Raw genomic sequence first — 21577 nt, forward strand, 5'->3', positions numbered from 1 at the left:
TCTGTCGCCGATGGGGAAGGCCGGACGTCGACCTAATGGCGTCCCGGCACAACAACAAGGTCCCAACCTTCATGGCACGGTCTCGCGATCAAAGAGCGCTGGCGGCAGACGCCCTAGTGCAAGATTGGTCGCAGTTCCGGCTCCCTTATGTGTTTCCACCTCTGGCACTCTTGCCCAGAGTGCTACGCAAGATCAGATCCGATTGCAGCCGCGTCATACTCGTCGCCCCAGACTGGCCGAGGAGGGCGTGGTATCCGGATCTGTGGCAGCTCACGGTCGACCAACCGTGGGCACTACCAGACCGACCAGACTTACTGTCCCAAGGGCCGTTTTTCCATCGGAATTCTGCGGCCCTGAACCTGACTGTGTGGCCATTGAGTCCTGGATCCTAGCGTCTTCAGGATTATCCCAAGGGGTCGTTGCCACCATGAGACAGGCTAGGAAGCCCACGTCCGCTAAGATCTACCACAGAACGTGGAGGATATTCTTATCCTGGTGCTCTGCTCAGGGAGTGTCTCCCTGGCCATTTGCATTGCCTACCTTTCTTTCTTTCCTGCAATCTGGGTTAGAAAAAGGTTTGTCGCTCGGCTCCCTTAAAGGTCAGGTCTCGGCGCTATCCGTCTTTTTTCAGAGGCGTTTGGCACGCCTTCCTAAGGTGCGCACGTTCCTACAGGGGGTTTGCCATATCGTACCCCCGTACAAGCGGCCGTTAGATCCATGGGATCTGAACAGGGTACTAGTTGCCCTCCAGAAGCCGCCCTTCGAGCCTCTGAGGGAGGTTTCACTTTCTAGACTCTCACAGAAAGTGGCTTTTCTGGTAGCGATCACATCTCTTCGGAGAGTGTCTGAGCTGGCAGCACTGTCATCCAAGGCTCCCTTCCTGGTCTTCCACCAGGACAAGGTAGTGCTGCGCCCCATTCAGGAGTTTCTCCCGAAGGTGGTATCCTCTTTTCATCTTAATCAGGATATCTCTTTGCCTTCGTTTTGTCCTCATGCAGTTCATCAGTATGAGAAGAATTTACATTTGTTAGATCTGGTGAGAGCACTCAGAATCTACATTTCCCGCACGGCGCCCTTGCGCCGTTCGGATGCACTCTTCGTCCTTGTCGCTGGTAAGCGCAAAGGGTCGCAGGCTTCTAAGGCCACCCTGGCTCGATGGATCAAAGAACCAATTCTTGAAGCCTACCGTTCTGCTGGGCTTCCGGTTCCATCAGGGCTGAAGGCCCATTCTACCAGAGCCGTGGGTGCGTCCTGGGCATTGCGACACCAGGCTACGGCTCAACAGGTGTGCCAGGCAGCTACCTGGTCGAGTCTGCACACTTTCACCAAACATTATCAGGTGCATACCTATGCTTCGGCGGACGCCAGCCTAGGTAGAAGAGTCCTGCAGGCGGCAGTTGCCTCCCTATAGGGGAGGGCTGTCTTGCAGCTCTAACATGAGGTATTCTTTACCCACCCAGGGACAGCTTTTGGACGTCCCAATCGTCTGGGTCTCCCAATGGAGCGCCGAAGAAGAAGGGAATTTTGTTACTTACCGTAAATTCCTTTTCTTCTAGCTCCTATTGGGAGACCCAGCACCCGCCCTGTTGTCCTTCGGGATTTTTGGTTTGTTTGCGGGTACACATGTTGTTCATGTTGAACGGTTTTCAGTTCTCCGATGTTACTCGGAGTGAATTTGTTTAAACCAGTTATTGGCTTTCCTCCTTCTTGCTTTTGCACTAAAACTGGTGAGCCAGTGATCCCACTGGGGGTGTATAGCCAGAAGGGGAGGGGCCTTACACTTTTTAGTGTAATTGCTTTGTGTGGCCTCCGGAGGCAGTGCTATACACCCAATCGTCTGGGTCTCCCAATAGGAGCTAGAAGAAAAGGAATTTACGGTAAGTAACAAAATTCCCTTCTTCTCCCTGTAGCAACTGCTCCACTACTCCTTGCCACTATATCCGCAAGTAAATAATGCTTTTAGAGGGGACAAAATCCAGCAGTACCTATATAAAACTCAACAGATGACAACTAAATGTGTATAAAGTTGAAAAAGGTGCACTTGCTATTGTTTGTAGTTTTGTGTAGATGGTGTGATTAGGTGTACATTTCTAAAATTTTATGATTTTGTTTTTCTCCTTTTTTTTTTTTTTTTCTTTCTATAGGCATTGGGTTCAGTTAAAAAATCTTAAGCCAATCCCCTTAAACAGCAGTGCAGATGGCTGGAACACTGTTGCAGGGAAAAAGATAAAGAAGACTCCTGCAAGTGGTCCTATAGGTAATCGACCGAGGGCGTACAAGTATGTTTTACATAATGAAGGGGTGATCACTGCTGGCTGCTATAGTGAGCCAGCTGCAATCCTCGCACATGTCTGCTGATTTGTACAGCAGACGTGTGCCTCACAGGCGCAGGTGGATCCGCAATCCACCCATGCCTGTTAACCCCTTAAATTGTCAAAATGTGACAGCACGATTTAAATGCCTACAGCGGGTAACGCGCACTTAACCACCGCCATCAGAGGCTTTGTTACGTGATCATGGGGAGCCGATAGTTGCAATGGTAGCACAGGGTCATGTGATGACTCTTGTCGCTATGATAACTCACTTCCTGTAACAGCCGACAGAGCAGCAGCTGTAATAGAAGACGAGCATTTCTGCTGATCTGAGCTCACAGCCTCGATTAGGAGAAATGAATGAGCAATCAGAATGCTGATCCTTATACTCCCCTAGGGTGACTAGTAAAATAAAAGTTTCAAAAATATAAAAAAAAAACAAAAGTTCAAATCACCCCATTGAAAATAAAAGGGTTAAAATAATATACACACATTTGGTATCGCTGCATTCAGAAATGCCCGAGCTATCAACATAGAAAATGAATTCGATCGGTTTTTGGTCCTCACAAATTTTGCGCAAAATGCAATAACAGGCAAACAAAACGTAGCCTCTGGGCAAAAATGGTACCATTAAAAACGTCAGCTTGAGACACAAACAATAAGCCATCACTGAGATCTGTATCCCAAAAAATAAGAACGTTACGGGTCACGTAAAATAGTGCAAGAACTTTTTGGGGACAAACTTCTGAATTTCTTTTTAACCCGTTAGATAAAAGTAAACCTATACATATTTGGTGTCTACGAACTGTGGCATTACACCGACACATCAGTTTTACCATATAGTGAACACGGTGAATAGAATATCCCAAAAACAATCATGCAGTCGTAATTTTTCCGTACTTGGAATTTTTTGTTGCTGTTTTCCAGTACACTGTATGATAACATTTATGGTTTCATTTAAAACTACACCTCATCCCACAAAAAACAAGCCCTAATATAACAAGATTGACAGAAAAATAAAAAAGTTATGGTTCTCAGAAGAAAGGGAGCAGAAAAAACGGAAAATCATTAAAGGGGTTATCCGGCTTCTTTGACTTTTTTTTTATTTCCCTATTGGGCTACATTGGAGCAGGTAAGTAGATAGAGAGCACTTACCTGCCCTTCTGTCAGCCCCTCTCCCCCGGCTCAGAGTGGTCATGTGACCGCTCCTGCCGTTATTTTGCTGCTTCCGGTCATTTCATGTCAACATGGGCAGGGCCATGTTGACATGCAAATGTGGAACAGCATGTCGCCTCCCTGCTGGGCTGTACAGTGCGATGAGCCCCGCCCCCTTCCCTGCACCCTCCCACACATTCCCCCGCACCTCTTTTACTCTCCAGTAACCTCCCCCTGCACTGCTGTGGGGTCCGTGACCTGGGGGCGGGGCCTGGCGGCGGCTGCCGTGGTGTCAGCGCCAGCATCGGGCCCCCTGCTCAGGATCACACATTCAAATATACCGGCATCACAGATCACAGATGCCGGTACATGTGAAAGTGCTGATGAGAAGCAGCGCTGCTTCTCATCACTGTCCCTCCCGCTGTCTGTGCTCTCTTCAGCACAGCGGTGACGTCACTACTGTGCTGATATGTCCAGAGCACAGACAGCGGACAAATGTGCAGGAGCGGCGGGGACCGAGGACGGGTGAGTATGTACTCCCTACATGTGTTCCCTATGGGGTGGGGGGGGTGCAGAGCCATATGTGTGCGTGTGCAGAGCCATATGTGTGCGTGTGCAGAGCCATATGTGTGCGTGTGCAGAGCCATATGTGTGCGTGTGCAGAGCCATATGTGTGCGTGTGCCGAGCCATATGTGTGCGTGTGCCGAGCCATATGTGTGCGTGTGCCGAGCCATATGTGTGCGTGTGCGGTGCAGAGCCATATGTGTGCGGTGCAGAGCCATATGTGTGCGTGTGCGGTGCAGAGCATACGTGTGCGGTGCAGAGCATACGTGTGCGGTGCAGAGCATACGTGTGCGGTGCAGAGCCATACGTGTGCGGTGCAGAGCCATACGTGTGCGGTGCAGAGCCCGATGTGGGGCTGTTATTTGCAATGCTGTAGTGATACCAGGTCAGGTGCTGGGGAAGAATACTGACAGGGAATGTGTGTGCAGGGGGCGGGCAGAGGGCGAGGCTGGACACTGAGGCTGGGCGGTGACAGCTCTGACTGAGGTTTTGCACAGGAAGTGGTCAGTTTGCTGGATCTGAATGTAAACAAGAGCTGCAGAGAATAAAGGGTGAATTCAAGAGGAACAAAAGTTAGAAAACAAAAAATAACAATGTAGGTGTGATTTATATGACAATACAGCACAGATAAACTCAAAAATTTTTGTTAAGCTAATGTCGGACAACTACTTTAAGGGTTAAGATACTGGGGCAGGCCTCAATGTTTCTCTTGCAATATTTTTGTTTTTTTTTTCCTCGACATCTTTAGAGAAGGATTACAGAGGGCAAAAAAATTATAGTAAAGCTGTACGAGCTCAGGCTCCATCCTCTCGCCTTCAGTCTTCCACAAACAAGTCGCATGGGATATCTTCAGATCAAGCTGCCCTAATTGAAAACAAGGGACGGAGCAGGACTCCTCCGAAAGTGCCTGGAAGGTAAACCACTTCATGCCAATATTGTAGTTCTGGTTATGAATAGAAGTACAAAAAAAGCTATTTACAGTAGGACATTTACGGCATCACAGTAGGATATGTTAGATATATCATCTGATAGTGTTCCGAGCATGTGTCCTTCAGTGTTAGAGAACGCCAGATAGTTTGAGAACTTCCTTCATTTTTCCTGATTATCCATGTTAAAGGCATATACTTATCTTCAGGAGTGCAAATTCCCCTGCCTTCCGGCCTTCTGAAGAGTGACAGTTCAGACCGGTGGCATGGTTTGTCTCTGCAGAGTGGAGAAGCAAAGAGCCACTAAAACTGTCTGGATCCAGCAGTTTGGCTAGCTTGAGCGGTGCTTGCCAGTTGTAAAGTATTGGCTTGAAAATGTGCACTCCTCGCCAGGAGGCCTGCCACTCTGAGGAAAATGGCAGCAAGCTGTACGCTATAGAATTCAAGGGAAAGAGGTTGTCCACCTTTTGTGGTTTTAATATGGTGGCAAGTCTGCATTTTAACGATTTTTACCTACAGAATAATCCTATTTCTGAAGGTAAACAGTATTTGTGGACATGACAACAGATTCCATTTAAGTAAAAAAAACAAAAATTCCAAAGGTGGTCAACCCTTTTCAGAATCACTTCTTGAGAACAGCTATATATTGCAAAGTTTCTTGTTTTTACAAGCACTTTTGCAATTGTAACCATTAATGAATGAGAGGGTTCCTTTAACCAGTACTATAGGATTTGTCCCCTTCTCTTAGCATTTCTTCTACCTTTCATGTCACACACTGACTGGAGGGTGGTAATAGAGAGGAATATTTATGTAGCTAGCCTTTAATGGAACAACATCTCTCAGGGTCTATATCTGTTACTTGCCAATAACCCACCCCCCTTTGAGTAGCGCTCCTCTATTGTATATCATTCTCCTTTTCCCCATGCCCTATGATCCACACACTGAACCCAGTCCTTGCTGTTACCCACATATATTTGAAAGTTGTGATGTAGTTTGTTGATTTGAAAATATTTTCAAGTTGGGCGTTATACATTATATAGTACAGTGAATATAAAAAGTCTACACACTTATGTTAAAATGCCAGGCTTTTGTAATGGAACAAATATCTTACCAAGAAGAATAATTTCAGAACTGTTTACTTCATTAAAGGGGTTTTCTTTGTCGCTCCATTGGGAGACCCAGACAATTGGGTGTATAGCTTCTGCCTCCGGAGGCCACACAAAGTATTACACTTTAAAAAGTGTAACCCCTCCCCTCTGCCTATACACCCTCCCGTGCATCACGGGCTCCTCAGTTTTTTGCTTTGTGTTGAAGGAGGAAGAGGCCGCTGGAACCATGGGATCTTAACAGAGTGCTAAAGGCTCTTCAGAAACCACCTTTCGAGCCACTGCGGGATGTCTCTTTATCACGTCTTTCGCAGAAGGTGGCCTTTCTAGTGGCAGTCACTTCGCTCCGTAGAGTGTCGGAGTTGGCAGCGCTGTCATGCAAAGCACCCTTCCTGGTTTTTCACCAGGATAAGGTGGTTCTGCGTCCGGTCCCAGAATTTCTCCCTAAGGTGGTATCCCCGTTTCATCTCAATCAGGATATCTCCTTACCTTCTTTTTGTCCTCATCCAGTTCACCAATGTGAAAAGGAGTTGCATTTGTTAGATCTAGTGAGAGCACTCAGGCTCTACATTTCTCGCACGGCGCCCCTGCGCCGTTCTGATGCGCTCTTTGTCCTTGTCGCTGGCCAGCGTAAGGGGTCACAGGCTTCCAAGTCAACCTTGGCTCGGTGGATCAAGGAACCGATTCTTGAAGCCTACCGTTCTTCTGGGCTTCCGATTCCTTCAGGGCTAAAAGCCCATTCTACCAGAGCCGTGGGTGCATCCTGGGCATTGCGGCACCAGGCTACGGCTCAGCAGGTGTGTCAGGCGGCTACCTGGTCGAGTCTGCACACTTTCACGAAACATTATCAGGTGCATACCTATGCTTCGGCAGATGCCAGTCTAGGTAGGCGAGTCCTTCAGGCGGCGGTTGCCCACCTGTAAGAAGGGGCCGTTTTCGGCTCTTTTTATCGAGGTATTCTTTTACCCACCCAGGGACTGCTTTTGGACGTCCCAATTGTCTGGGTCTCCCAATGGAGCGACAAAGAAGAAGGGAATTTTGTTTACTTACCGTAAATTCCTTTTCTTCTAGCTCCTATTGGGAGACCCAGCACCCGCCCCTGTTCCCTTCGGGCTGTTGTTTTTTTGTGTACACATGTTGTTCATGTTGAATTGTTCTTTTGGTTCATGGTTCAGTTCTCCGAACATCCTTCGGATTGAATTTACCTTAGACCAATTTATAAGTTTCCTCCTTCCTGCTTTTGCACCAAAACTGAGGAGCCCGTGATGCACGGGAGGGTGTATAGGCAGAGGGGAGGGGTTACACTTTTTAAAGTGTAATACTTTGTGTGGCCTCCGGAGGCAGAAGCTATACACCCAATTGTCTGGGTCTCCCAATAGGAGCTAGAAGAAAAGGAATTTACGGTAAGTAAACAAAATTCCCTTCTTCCCAAGAATAAAGTTCATTTTAATTTGAGAAAAAAAATGTTCCTGCTCTGAGGAATCGGACGCTCCAGCTCTCCTGCACTCTTAACCCCCAGCCCAGAAAAGCGCTTTTTTTCTACCGAACGTGTGGGAACTCTGTGTGCCTTCTCTGACGCCGCTTTCTTTTTCGTTGTGAATGCCACCGCTCCGTAGTCGCCATCTTCCCTTGCATGCGGAACTTCAGCACGTGCAGCCCTGCACATGCACACTGGTCTGTCTCCGCCGTTTCTTTTGCATCACAGAGCCTTGACATAGCAGCTCTTCAGGTTACAGACTTCTGAATCGGGGTAAGCTCTGCCACCTGGGGGCAGCTGTCGTCTCCGCATCTCTTCCTTTGTCACTTCGTTTTCTTCTTCTATGCCTAACCTCAAGGAGTCTTGCTACCATTTTTTGTTTTACTCTTTGCCTGTGCTTCTTGTCACAAGAAGTTTTCCTCTGATCAGACCTCATCCTTCTGCCCGGATTGTAACTCACCCACCATGCTATCCCCACAGGAGCCCCCCTCTGCACACAGCAAGAGCGTGCCCCATTAGTGGGCCACAGCTCTTTCAATTATTCACCGACCTGACCAAGGTGTTCCAAACCTTCCTCAGTGGGTTCCCCCCCAGTCTCCCGGCTCTCCACATATACTATCACAGACGGAGCCTTTCTCAAGGATACCTCTGACAGGCACACTGAGACTTTAGCAATATCTGCCCTCAAGGCTGCGGGTTCAACCCTCTGACAGTCCATCATCTCCAAATGGGTTTTCAAGGCATTGTCCGTTGGGGCAAAGAGCACCAGGGTATACTATCTGGTACTACCACCTTCGAACTGGCAGACCTAGTGGACCATCCAGATTATCCACACAGAACAATATCTTCGTTAGATGCAGCAGCTTGCTCAGACCTTGCAACCATCAACATTGTTTCGATCCGCAGTCTTATGGCTCAGATCATAAAATGCAGACTCGCCAGTCTCCCTTTCCAGGGCTCCTGACTTTTTGGAAAAAAGCTGGACAAGATCATCTCTGACGCCACTTGTAAAAGTGCCTCTTTTTTTACAACAGAGGCCATAACGTCCACCCTCCCAAGAGAGACTTGCTTCTTTTTTGTTTCTTTAATTATCTACTGGAAACCACAATCAGCAGGACAAGACTCCAATGCACGGAAAAAAAAAAGACCCTCTTTCAAGCCGGTTCCCTCCTGGTGACCTAGCGGGCACCAGGGCAAGATGTCCAGATCCAACAGATTCTCAACATGACTGAGCATCCCCACCTGGGAAGCCTCTCAGGGTGGGTGGTTGCTTCTTCCTGTTCCTGGACGTGTGGCTTTCCGTAGACTACTTTTGGTGTTCAGGATGTCGTCTCCTACAAAATAGAGGATTCCACCCTCCCCTCACTCTCGCTTCTTCAAATCCCGCCTTCCAAAAGATCCCTCTCTCTCAATCCTGGTTTCTTTAAGGCCATTGACTCTCTTCTCAGGTCATATGAGGTCAGAGGTCAGGTCAGATGTCCTCATTCCCGTTCCTTCTCAGGAGCGGTTTTCAGGTTTCTATTCAAATCTGTTTGTGGTCCCAATAAAGGATGGATCCTTCCAACCCATCTTGGATCTCAAGTTATTGAACAGGTGCATCCTCCTTTGCCACTTTAGGATAGAGTTGCTCTGCTCAGTGAGCATCCATCTAGCCTGAGGAGTTCCTTTGTTTAATGCACATACAGGATGCCTAGCTGTATATACTCATTTCTCCATCCCACAAGAGGTTCCTCCTTTTCGCAGCTCTGCATTCCCACTTCCAGTTCACAGCACTGCTGTTAGGCCTATTACAGCGCCATGGGTCTTCATCAAAGGTAATGGCCATTCTTGTTATCTCTTACATGGATGATATCCTGATCAAAGGGCCTTCCCCCTCAGCATGTTTTGAGAGCTTACAGATCAACCTGGACACTTTGTCATCTCAGCTGGATCATCAACAGAGCGAAGTCGTATCTAGTTATGGCCCAACAAGTTTTTTTCCTGGGAATGTTGTTCAACACCACCACATGCGCAAGAGTCTTCCTGCTTGAAAATGAGCTCCTTGCCCTCTTGAAACCGATTTGTTCTCTCGGATGTCTCACCATGCTTTTTCCGATTCTGCATGAACGTTCTAGGCAAGATGGTAGCCGCAATGGAAGCCTTTCCATTTGCTCAGTGTTACACTTGCCCACTTCAGCTCTTTCTACTATCAAAATGGGACAAGTCTATTTACTCCCTGGATCAGTTAATAGCAGTTCCTTTCCAGATGAAGAAGTCTCTGGAGTGGTGGAGACGTATTCCCTTCGTTCTTTGCCGAAGATTGTTTTTACCGGTTCACTGGAAGATAGTAACAACGTACTCCAGTCTCCTCCGCTGTGGAGCTGTCTAACAGAACCTTACAGTGCAGGGACAATGTAACACCATGGAATCAGCGCAATCCTCTTGGCTCTCCTTCACTGACAGGATCTTTGATCGTCCCATCTGCGTCTAAACCAATAACGCCACAGCTGTGGCATACATAAACCACCAAGGAGGAACTTGAAGCAGAACAGTGATATCTGAAGTTTCCCAGATACTTTTGTGGGCTGAAGGGAATGTACCAGCAATTTCTGCAGTATACATCCCCGGAGTGGACCGCTAGGTCACTGACTTTCTCAGCTGACAAGACCTCGCCGTAGGTGAATAGTCTCTGAATTTGGCAGTCTTCGACCAGATCTGCCTCAGATGGGGGATGCCTGATTTTAAACCTGATGATGTCCAGATTGAACCACAAAGTTCAAGGTTTGTGTCAGATCTTGCAATCCTGTAGCGGTTGACTCTGATGCTCTAGCGATTTTCCTGGTTCCAGTTCATAGCTTCATATCCTCTCCCACAGATCCCCAGGTGGGTCAAGAATATCAACGCTGAAAGAGTTCCTTGGATTGGCTCAGAAGATCTTGGTATGCAGAGCTGGTCCACTTCCTCGCGGACGACTCTCAGACGCGGACGACTCTCAGATCTCCTTTTGTAGGGTTTCCTCTTCAACCGGAATTCTCAGTCATTCAATTTAATGGCATGGCTCTTGGAGCCATAGTTTTGAAATCCACTGGTCTCTGACCAGGTCATTCAGAATATGATCAAGGCGTGTATTTGGTTTTTTTTTCTCTCTGGGTGGTTATACTTTTTCTTTCATGCTTTCTTGCTTTAGTTCTTTTGTTTATCCTAATGTTTTCATGTTAACTGAGGAGGCTTGGTGCTAACAGGCAATGTATAGTCTCCTGGGGAGGAGACTTTTTTTTGTTAGTGTTGGCCTCCAGGTAGCAGCAGACTAGCCCTTTGTGAGTGTCAAAAATCTTCATTTACCTTCCTAAAAATGTTTTCAGTTTTTCTCAGTGGGTTTGTGCAAATTATGGGTAATATTAACAGCAGAAAAGATTCTGAAATTATTCATTTTAACAGGTGCGTAGACTTTTCATAGCCACTGTATTTGCAGGTTACCATGTGATTTTTATTTTCTTTTGGGGGGTTGATACCTTGCAGAAATTAATATTTCTCTGACACCTCATTGGGGGACACAGGACCATGGGTGTTATGCTGCCTATCCATAGGAGGACACTAAGTAGATGCAAAAGCATAGCTCCTCCTCTGCAGTATACACCCCCTGGCCGGGCCAGGCAACCTCAGTTTTAGCTTAGTGTCTGTAGGAGGCACATCTTTCAAGGTTTTGTTATTTTTTGAGGGCGACTGTTTCCTTTGGGACCGATCTCCCAATACCGTCAACGGGCGGGAACGCGGAGTGCTGCCTCCACGTACCCCTTCCTGCGACGCTGGATCCTGGGCTGCATCTCACTGGACGACGGTTCCCACAGACACCGATTTTTCAGAGCCCAGGGCAGAAGCACAATTCCTCAGCCCCTCTTTGCAGGCTCTGAGTTGAACATTGCACTGTGTGACCGGACAGCAGGCTGACTCTGCTATTCCCACTGCCTGGACTGAGGCAGTGTTTAAGGTGAGATCCCCCCCTGACTGGTTTCCCAGACAAAGGGAGAAAGGACGGTGCAGGGACGGCTCCCAGGACTACTGAATTCACAGTATTTATTATGAGAAAGTCCCTTGCTGATTGCAAGGAGGAGAGCCCCAGGGATCCTGAACACACAGTGTTAATTTTTTCTCTAGCTGCGTGCTGGCTGGAGGAGGGGGGAAGTCCCTCGCTGTTTGCAGAGAATCCTGCATAGATAATTAAGGCTGCTTTCCCACATCCGGTTTGAGCCGTGCGGCTCAATCCGGCTGTGAAACTTATGCAACGGATGTGGTGAAAACACCGCATCCTTTGCATGTTTTTTACATGCGGCCCGTCCGGTTTTTGCCGCTTGCGGCATGCTACTGAGCATGTGTAGTGGCAAATACCGCATGCGGCGGCCGGATGCGTTTTTGCCGCATCTGGCATCCATAGGGATGCATTGGGAAAAGCGCCGCATCGGCCGGATGCGGCGCGGTGCAGTTTTTTTTGCCGCACAAAAAACCGTGCCAGGCAACGTTCTATCCGGCCGCCGCATCGGCTAAATCTGCCGCATGCGGCAAAAACCGGACGGAACGCAAGGCCATGCGGCACAATGCGACACTAATTAAAGTCTATGCAGGAAAAACGCAACTGGCAGCAAAAAACGGTTGCGTTTTTCCTGCAAAGTGCCAGATTGTGCCGCATAGCAAAAAACGGATGTCTGAAAGCAGCCTAACCGGTGGCGGGGGGAGGGCCCAGAGCTCAGGAACTCACACTGTTTATTTGCTCTAGCTGCGTGCTCTGATTGCAGGAAAGCCGGCAGAGATTATCCTCCGGTGACAAGCTGTGTGCTGACTGGAGGGAGATGTCACAGAAGCTCCCTTCCCGCCGTTTTTTGCTACCGACAGCAGGGGGGCACACTGACTTATTCTTGGCGCTCTTTTAGCGCTAAGCCCCGCCCCCCACGGCCGCGATGAGCTTCCCCCCAGGAAAGCGTGCGAAGATCTCCACAGAGCTAACTCCTTCCTGAGGAAGCAGGGCCATCGACTGATTCTGGTGAGGTACTTGCTTCACTTGTAGCTCTGCTGACCATTGCTCCCCCTCCTGGCATACTCCTATTAGGAACATGCAGAATTCTAAGGGCACTAAGAGCGCTAAGGCTCACATAGGCTACTATTCAGCCTGCACTGCCTGCCACGCTGAGCTCACCTCTTCTCTCTGTGGTTCCTGTGTCCCTATGGCCCCCCAAGACCCCCCGCCACCACCGCCGCAACCGTCAGCCCAGAGCCTAGGGCTCCCAGCCCACCGGAATGGGCACAGTTTCTGTCCCAATCCATGGAAAATCTGTCACAGAACCTGGTTCTGGCTATGCAATGTCGTCCTCCACACCCATCTGGGCCCCTGGACGGAACGCAGCATGGGGATACCCCTACGGAGGATCCTTCTGAGGTAATCTGGGCAAATGCTTCACCGGTTGCAGGGATCAGGAAAAGAGCACACGGCCGGGTGTCTCCAGCACTCTCATGGCCCCCAGGGCTCTCCCTAGGGAGCACACATGGCAGGCTCTCCCACACGCTCCACGGCTTCTGAAGAGCTGGAGAAGGGAGAATGCTGTTTGTACCAAGAGGATTCCTTGGTTTCATCCTCCCCAGATGATCAAACTGCAATAGACTCCCTTATAGCAGCAATCAACCAAACTCTGCATGTGGAGGATCCCCCATCCACTACCACTGACCATTCGGTCTCCTTTAAGAGGGCAAGAAAACTCCAAAAGGTTTTCGCTGATCACCCAGAGTTTCAGGATATCCTCACAAAGCAAAGGGAGAAGCCTGATGGGCGCTTCGGTAACCGTAAACTCATGGAGTCCCGGTACCCTTTTGCCTCACCTGCCCCTAAGGGCTGGGCCAATCCGCCCTCGGTCGACCCCTTGGTCTCCTGCCTTGCCACAAAGACGCTCCTGTTTTTACCCGAAGGTTCCTCCATCAAGAACCCGACAGACAGGTGGAGCACCTCGCCCGCTCTGCTTTTGAGGCTGCGGGTTCCTCCCTGTCGCCCTCCTTTGCCTCTGTGTAGGTCGCAAATACGATCTCGGTCTGTGCAGAATCCCTTAACACTTCTGTGAGGCAAATCCCGGGATATGAAGATGAATTATGACTCCAGTCATAGTCCCTCATCACTCCCTGGCAGTGCCCCCCTCCCTTCTTGTTCTCAGTGTTCCACTTACACCTCCATGGCCATGTCCTGTGATATGGAAATGAGGTGGTGTGGGAACAATGGACACAGGATGACTCCCTGCCGTCACCCTGTAACAAGAGTTGTATCTCATTAGCAAGGCTATGGAACTAGCTAGACAGAACGACTCCAGTAAAAAATGGTTCATATCTCGCAAGCCATATTTCCGATAAATATGGCAACCATAAAAATGGTGTCTCCGCATGCGGACGATGCCGGCACACCCTTTTTATGGGAGCAGGACATTGGGAAATGCCCCAGGCGTGATATCAGCCAATGGGGAACTGGCAGACAGGTCATGAGTCCCCTCGTTCTGTAGCTAAATTCATAACTGTCACAATGAGAGCATTGGCGTCCGCCTACGACGCTCCCAGGCAAAGTTATGGCCCATATTCCATGTTGTGGATTGTCCATAACTCAAGCCAGGGGTGGAGCAGTGCTCCCTCTGAGGTCACTAAGGTAGGAGGGGACCTGGATTTGCCCAGGTTGATAACCCTACTTCGGCCATTTTCCAGCGTTCTTTCGCTGGGGGTCACGTGTAGGAAACATCTGTGGGAAGGATCCTAGAAACCTGGGTACAGCGCCCCCCTGTGGCCAGACGCAACAAGGTAACTGCTGGAACTGTGTATGCCTGTTTGTAACCCATGCTTTGATTGTAACTGTACTCTGACATATGTATATTCTGTAGATTCCCTATTGTATATATTGTAGTTTCTAGTGTGCTTTAGGCTGATTAAATTATATAATTAATCTTGGGCTGTTCTGTTATCTCGATCTTGAATCCCACGTCTGTGTGTTCGGCTAATAGTTACCGTAAATCGGTTGGTGGCAGCGAATTGTGCCAAGGATTATTGTGGGGAGGCCAGTGAGATTCGGGGAGATTTTATATATTCCGCCCGCGGAGGTCGGGGGAATATATACCTTACTCTCACCGGGGACCCTTCAATAATCGGCATAAGTAGTATAGCGGCCTCCTTGCTTATTGTCGGGCAATTCCATAATTGGCCTGACTATAAGAGGGGCGCTAGAGAGCGCGTCACGTGCTCTGTCTGTCGGTCGGGAGGTATAAAGAAGGGGTGACCCCCACTTGTTACCCCCCGATTGTGACGTACTGGTAGCCAGCGCGGGGGATTTCTGAGTGACCCCCCCGGTGGTTTGTGACATATTGGTGGCATAGCGGTGGGATCGAGATAATAGTGTGTGTGAGTGTGAGACCCATACTCCCAGACACTAAAGACTGCCTGCAGCAGCTGTGGCTGCTGGGGTGTTCAGACTAGCTCAACACTAGAGTGTCAGAGTGCAGATACTGTAAGGTGTGTGGAGGCATCAGGTGTCAGTTCTGTGTCAGTGACCAAAAGTCTGCAAGAATGGCTGATGGCACCAGGAGCAGAGCTATGCAACTGGCCAATGCTAAGGCAGGAGCCGAAGAGAGGGAGGACGGTGCTGTGGACAGCAATGAGGAGGTTGCCCACGAGTCCTCCAGGAGCTCGACGCCAGAAAACCGTTCTGCCGAGGACATTGCGCAACCTGGCACTGCTGGACAAGATGAGGAGGAGCTCACCCAAGGTTCCTCAACGAGCCAGATGCCAGCCCTCCGCTCTGAAAGGGACAGTGAATCGCCTAGCTCTGCAGCGTGCCGCAGATCACCACGTGCCATTCCACCGAGCCTGGGAGGCTCGGATAGCCTTCTTCAAATGGCTATGGCCCTTCTCCAGGCTGGAGACCAGAAGGGCTACAAGGAACTCCTGGCAGAGCGCAGGGCAGAGCGGCAGGCAGCGCGTGACGCTGAGGCTGCGGAGCGGCACGCAGAGCGTGAGGCTGCGGAGCGAGAGCGGCAGGCAGCGCGTGAAGAGCGAGAGCGACAGGCAGACCGTGACTACCAGCTGCAGCTAGCTCAGCTCCGGCCCTCATCAGCCACATGTGACCTTCGAGACACCAAACTTCCAAAGGTCCGTGTTGAGGACTTCCCAGTGCTGGAGAAGGATGGAGACTTGGACTCTTTCTTGACTGCTTTTGAACGGACTTGCTTGCAGCACCATCTGGACAAGGACCAGTGGGCCAAATACCTGACCCCCCGTTTAAGGGGTAAGGCCCTGGATATCCTTGGGGACTTGCCTGCTGAGGCAGATCAGGGCTACGACACCATCAAGCGGGCCCTGATCCAACAGTACAACCTCACTCCAGAGTCCTACCGCAAGAAGTTCCGGAGCCTACAGAAGGGACCAAAGGACTCCTGGGCTGACCACCGGCGGGCACTTGCCCGAGCTGCCGACCACTGGACCCAAGGCCTGCAGCTTTCCACCGGACCGGAGATCCTGGACTTGTTCATCACGGAGCAACTCTTGTGGAACTGCCCTGAGGATCTCCGCCAGTTCATCCGAGACCAGAAGCCAAAGGGGTCCACGGCTACAGCTGCCCTTGCCGATGACTACACCAACAACCGGGCCCCTGAGGCCAGGAGAGCGGCCACCAGCAGCACCTGGAGAGGGGGTAAGATGAATTCTGCGACTGCCCCACCTGCCCCTAGACTGCAGGGGGTGTCCCCCTCAACTCCCCTCTCCAGGCCCGTGGCGGAACCAAGACGGTGCCACCAGTGCAACCTACCTGGACACTTCAAGGCCATGTGCCCTCAGCGTCCCAAGGCCCCGGCTCCGTCCCCGTCCCAAGGGCCGCCCAAGGTGTATTGTGTGGGTGGGGGTGGTGGTAGGTCCCTGGACAGCTTCCAACCTGTCACCGTCGGCCGGTCTGTGACCATAGGACTGCGAGACAGCGCCTCGGAGGTGACTCTGGTGCGGCCTGAGATGGTGTCCCCCCAAGACTTGATCCCTGGAAAAACCCTCGCTGTCTCCGGGATTGGAGGCACTGACCCGGCGCTGCCTGTTGCTGACATTTATGTGGACTGGGGCGCAGGGCGGGGGGTGAGGGAGGTGGGGGTAACTGATCGGATCCCCGCAAACGTGCTACTTGGGACAGATTTGGGGCAGATAACCTCCCAGTTTGGGCCCCAACCAAGGGCTGAACCTTCAGCCAGTACTGACATGCCTCCGGACAATGTTAATGTGTTATCTATGAATGATGTAAGGGAGGAGGGAGTGAACTCTGATATTTCTGCTTGCACAGACACCATAGACACACACACAGCTGCAGCTGTGACAGGGGAGGGGGTCAGAGAAAGGTGTGACAATGCCTCTACAAGTAACCAGCCTGTGAGCTGGGATCTGTTGCCCTCTGCAGGGATAAGCAGAGAGCAGGGTGCTGCAGGGGGAGGACCAGTGTGTGGGGTGGGGGCTACCACAGCAAATGTGGGGTCCCCAGAGATTTCACAGCGGGGTTCTGTTGCTGCAGGAGGGGAACAGGCAGGTGAGATTGGGGCCGGTCCAGGAGCGGAAGTGCTCCCAGGTAAGATCTCGGTGCATGGTTCCCCCACAACCGGGGTGTCAGGAAGCCAGGTAGGTCTGCCTGAACCGGCGACTTGGTCAGGAACGGAGGAGGAGCCGGCACGACCCACGGTCGCAGCGGCTGTGGCCGCTGTCACCCGCAGTGGGAGTGCTGGAAGCCAAGGGGCCTCCCGGAGGTCCGATAGCTCTTCCCCTTCTGACCAAGTGGCAGCCGAGTCAGGTGGAGGCCAGGACACAGGTCCCGGGGTACTGACTGAAGATGTGACAGTCTCGTCGATTCTGGCCACATCTAGTCAGGGGTTTCAGGCAGCGTTAGAAGCTGACGACAGCCTGAAAGCTCTTAAGGAGCAGGCGGCACAGCCTCCCTCGGACTCGGACCCGGAGCGAGTGGTCTGGGACCAAGGACGGCTGTACCGGGCCACGGTCCAGCAGGGTTCACCGGAGGCGTGGCCCAGGGACCGACAGTTGGTGGTACCCTATCCGTTCCGGACGGAGTTGTTGCGGATCGCACATGAGATTCCGATGGCCGGACACCTAGGGATCGCTAAGACCAAGGCCAGGTTAAACCAGCATTTCTACTGGCCAAAAATGGGGGCCGATGTGGCTGCCTACTGCCGTTCGTGTGAAACCTGTCAGAGAGTGGGGAAGGCGGGGCCACGCCCCAAAGCCCCACTAGTATCTCTGCCAATCATCGATGAGCCTTTCAGGAGGGTGGCTGTGGATCTGGTCGGCCCGCTGGCCATCCCCAGCAGCTCCGGGAAACGCTTCCTACTGACGGTAGTGGACTATGCCACCCGGTACCCAGAAGCAGTGGCCTTGTCGTCCATTCGGGCTGACAAGGTGGCCACCGCATTGCTGGAGATTTTCTCCCGAGTGGGTTTTCCCCAGGAAATGCTCACTGACCGGGGGACCCAATTCATGTCCCAGCTGATGGAGGCCCTCTGTAAGCAAGTCCAGGTGCGACATCTGGTGGCCAGCCCGTACCATCCACAGACTAATGGCCTGTGCGAGCGGTTTAATGGCACCTTAAAGCAGATGCTTAAGATGTTGGTCGACTCCCATGGGCGTGACTGGGAGCGGTATCTCCCACACCTGTTATTTGCTTACCGGGAGGTTCCACAGGCCTCAACAGGATTCTCACCGTTTGAGCTCCTGTACGGGCGACGTGTGCGGGGCCCCCTGGCTCTGGTGAAAGAGGCTTGGGAAGGGGATTTGGCCACCCCTGGAGTGTCGGTTATCGAGTATGTCATGCGCTTCCGGGACAAAATGCAGGCCTTGACGCAACTGGTACACGACAATATGGCTCAAGCCCAGGCCGATCAGAAGCGTTGGTACGACCAGAACGCTTGTGAGAGGACCTACCAAGTGGGTCAAAAGGTGTGGGTACTGGTCCCCGTACCACAGGACAAGCTTCAGGCAGCCTGGGAAGGCCCATACCTCGTGTACCAGCAGCTCAACCCTGTAACGTACCTGGTCACCCTGGACCCTGCCCGTGGAAGGCGGAAGCCCTTCCATGTGAACATGATGAAGGCACATCATGAGCGGGAGGCATGTGCGCTCCCCGTGTGCAACCTGCCCGAGGAGGGAGAAGCGGAAACCCTCTTGGATATGCTAGCCCAGGTTAGGGCAGGCGGATCCATTGAGGATGTGGAGGTTGGCCACCAGCTCTTGGAAGACCAACGGTCCCAGCTGTGGGCCACCCTCCTCCCCTTCCGGGGGTTGTTTACCAACCAGCCCGGAAGGACTGACTTGGCTGTCCATCACGTGGACACTGGGGATCATCCCCCGATCCGGCGTTCAGCATATCGGGTCTCCCTGGAGGTGCAGCAACACATGCGCCAGGAGATTGACGAGATGCTGAAGCTGGGGGTGATCCAGGCATCCAACAGCGCTTGGGCCTCGCCTGTAGTCCTCGTCCCTAAGAAGGACCGAACCACTCGGTTCTGCGTGGACTACAGGGGGCTCAATGCGGTCACGGTCGCCGATGCGTACCCAATGCCACGCATCGATGACCTGCTCGATCAGTTGGCCGGGGCTCAGTACCTGACCATCATGGATCTGAGCCGGGGATATTGGCAGATCCCCCTGACTCGCAAGGCCAGGGAACGCTCTGCCTTTATTACCCCATTTGGACTGTACGAGTCCACGGTGATGCCATTCGGGATGAGGAATGCCCCTGCCACTTTCCAGCGGATGGTCAACACCCTGCTCAAGGGACTTGAAGGGTACGCGGCCGCGTACCTGGATGACATTGCCGTCTTCAGTCCCACCTGGGAGGACCACCTAGAGCATCTAGCACAGGTGCTCAGGCGGATCCACCGGGCAGGTTTGACCATCAAGCCGGGAAAGTGTCAGCTGGCCATGAGCGAGGTCCAGTACCTCGGTCACCGGGTAGGTGGGAGAACACTGAAGCCCGAGCCTGAGAAAGTGGAAGCCATCGCATCCTGGCCCACCCCCAGGACCAAGAAGCAGGTGATGTCCTTCTTGGGGACCGCTGGGTACTATAGGAGGTTTGTTCCATGCTATAGTAGCCTGGCAAAGCCCTTGACGGACCTCACCAAGAAGAAGCTGCCCTCTGCAGTCGATTGGACAATGGACTGCGAGACAGCCTTCCGGGCCCTAAAGGACGCCCTGTCCAGCCCGCCCGTGCTACAGGCAGCCGACTTCACGCGGCCGTTTGTAGTACAGACCGACGCCAGTGACTTCGGCCTCGGTGCGGTGCTCAGCCAGGTGGACTCTGCGAGCCAAGAGCACCCAGTCTTGTACCTGAGCAGGAAGCTGTTACCAAGGGAAGTTGCCTATTCCACGATGGAGAAGGAGTGCCTGGCCATAGTGTGGGCCCTGCAGCGTCTGCAACCCTATCTATACGGGCGCCACTTCATCGTGGAGACGGACCACAATCCCCTCAGCTGGTTGCACACCGTCTCTGGGACGAATGGGCGATTGTTGCGATGGAGCCTTGCGCTCCAGCAATACAACTTCACCATTCGCCACAAAAGGGGCCGTGACCACGGTAACGCAGACGGGCTGTCCCGACAAGGAGAGGTCGCGGACGGGCGCACGGGGGAACACCGGAGTGTGCTGCCCCCTAGCGCCCTCAAAAGGGGGGAGGTGTGAGGCAAATCCCGGGATATGAAGATGAATTATGACTCCAGTCATAGTCCCTCATCACTCCCTGGCAGTGCCCCCCTCCCTTCTTGTTCTCAGTGTTCCACTTACACCTCCATGGCCATGTCCTGTGATATGGAAATGAGGTGGTGTGGGAACAATGGACACAGGATGACTCCCTGCCGTCACCCTGTAACAAGAGTTGTATCTCATTAGCAAGGCTATGGAACTAGCTAGACAGAACGACTCCAGTAAAAAATGGTTCATATCTCGCAAGCCATATTTCCGATAAATATGGCAACCATAAAAATGGTGTCTCCGCATGCGGACGATGCCGGCACACCCTTTTTATGGGAGCAGGACATTGGGAAATGCCCCAGGCGTGATATCAGCCAATGGGGAACTGGCAGACAGGTCATGAGTCCCCTCGTTCTGTAGCTAAATTCATAACTGTCACAATGAGAGCATTGGCGTCCGCCTACGACGCTCCCAGGCAAAGTTATGGCCCATATTCCATGTTGTGGATTGTCCATAACTCAAGCCAGGGGTGGAGCAGTGCTCCCTCTGAGGTCACTAAGGTAGGAGGGGACCTGGATTTGCCCAGGTTGATAACCCTACTTCGGCCATTTTCCAGCGTTCTTTCGCTGGGGGTCACGTGTAGGAAACATCTGTGGGAAGGATCCTAGAAACCTGGGTACAGCGCCCCCCTGTGGCCAGACGCAACAAGGTAACTGCTGGAACTGTGTATGCCTGTTTGTAACCCATGCTTTGATTGTAACTGTACTCTGACATATGTATATTCTGTAGATTCCCTATTGTATATATTGTAGTTTCTAGTGTGCTTTAGGCTGATTAAATTATATAATTAATCTTGGGCTGTTCTGTTATCTCGATCTTGAATCCCACGTCTGTGTGTTCGGCTAATAGTTACCGTAAATCGGTTGGTGGCAGCGAATTGTGCCAAGGATTATTGTGGGGAGGCCAGTGAGATTCGGGGAGATTTTATATATTCCGCCCGCGGAGGTCGGGGGAATATATACCTTACTCTCACCGGGGACCCTTCAATAATCGGCATAAGTAGTATAGCGGCCTCCTTGCTTATTGTCGGGCAATTCCATAATTGGCCTGACTATAAGAGGGGCGCTAGAGAGCGCGTCACGTGCTCTGTCTGTCGGTCGGGAGGTATAAAGGAGGGGTGACCCCCACTTGTTACCCCCCGATTGTGACGTACTGGTAGCCAGCGCGGGGGATTTCTGAGTGACCCCCCCGGTGGTTTGTGACAACTTCCCTTGAGGAATCCCAGTTCACTCATACCTTCACAGAGGTAACAGTTCAAATTG

At 51.6% G+C, this 21577-nt stretch overlaps 1 protein-coding gene across 1 annotated transcript in view; it reads left to right on the forward strand.

Annotated features, from left to right (window-relative positions):
• The window catches only part of OTUD4 (OTU deubiquitinase 4), a 147654-nt gene that overhangs the window by 89905 nt on the left and 36172 nt on the right, over nucleotides 1–21577 (forward strand). The window contains exons 12-13 of the mRNA XM_075348081.1: nucleotides 2145–2257; nucleotides 4781–4946. Coding sequence (XP_075204196.1) covers nucleotides 2145–2257; nucleotides 4781–4946 — 279 coding nt within the window. The remainder of the gene's footprint in view (nucleotides 1–2144; nucleotides 2258–4780; nucleotides 4947–21577) is intronic.

This window comes from Anomaloglossus baeobatrachus, chromosome 1, assembly GCF_048569485.1.
Source record: "Anomaloglossus baeobatrachus isolate aAnoBae1 chromosome 1, aAnoBae1.hap1, whole genome shotgun sequence".
In the NCBI taxonomy this organism is placed as follows: domain Eukaryota; kingdom Metazoa; phylum Chordata; class Amphibia; order Anura; family Aromobatidae; genus Anomaloglossus; species Anomaloglossus baeobatrachus.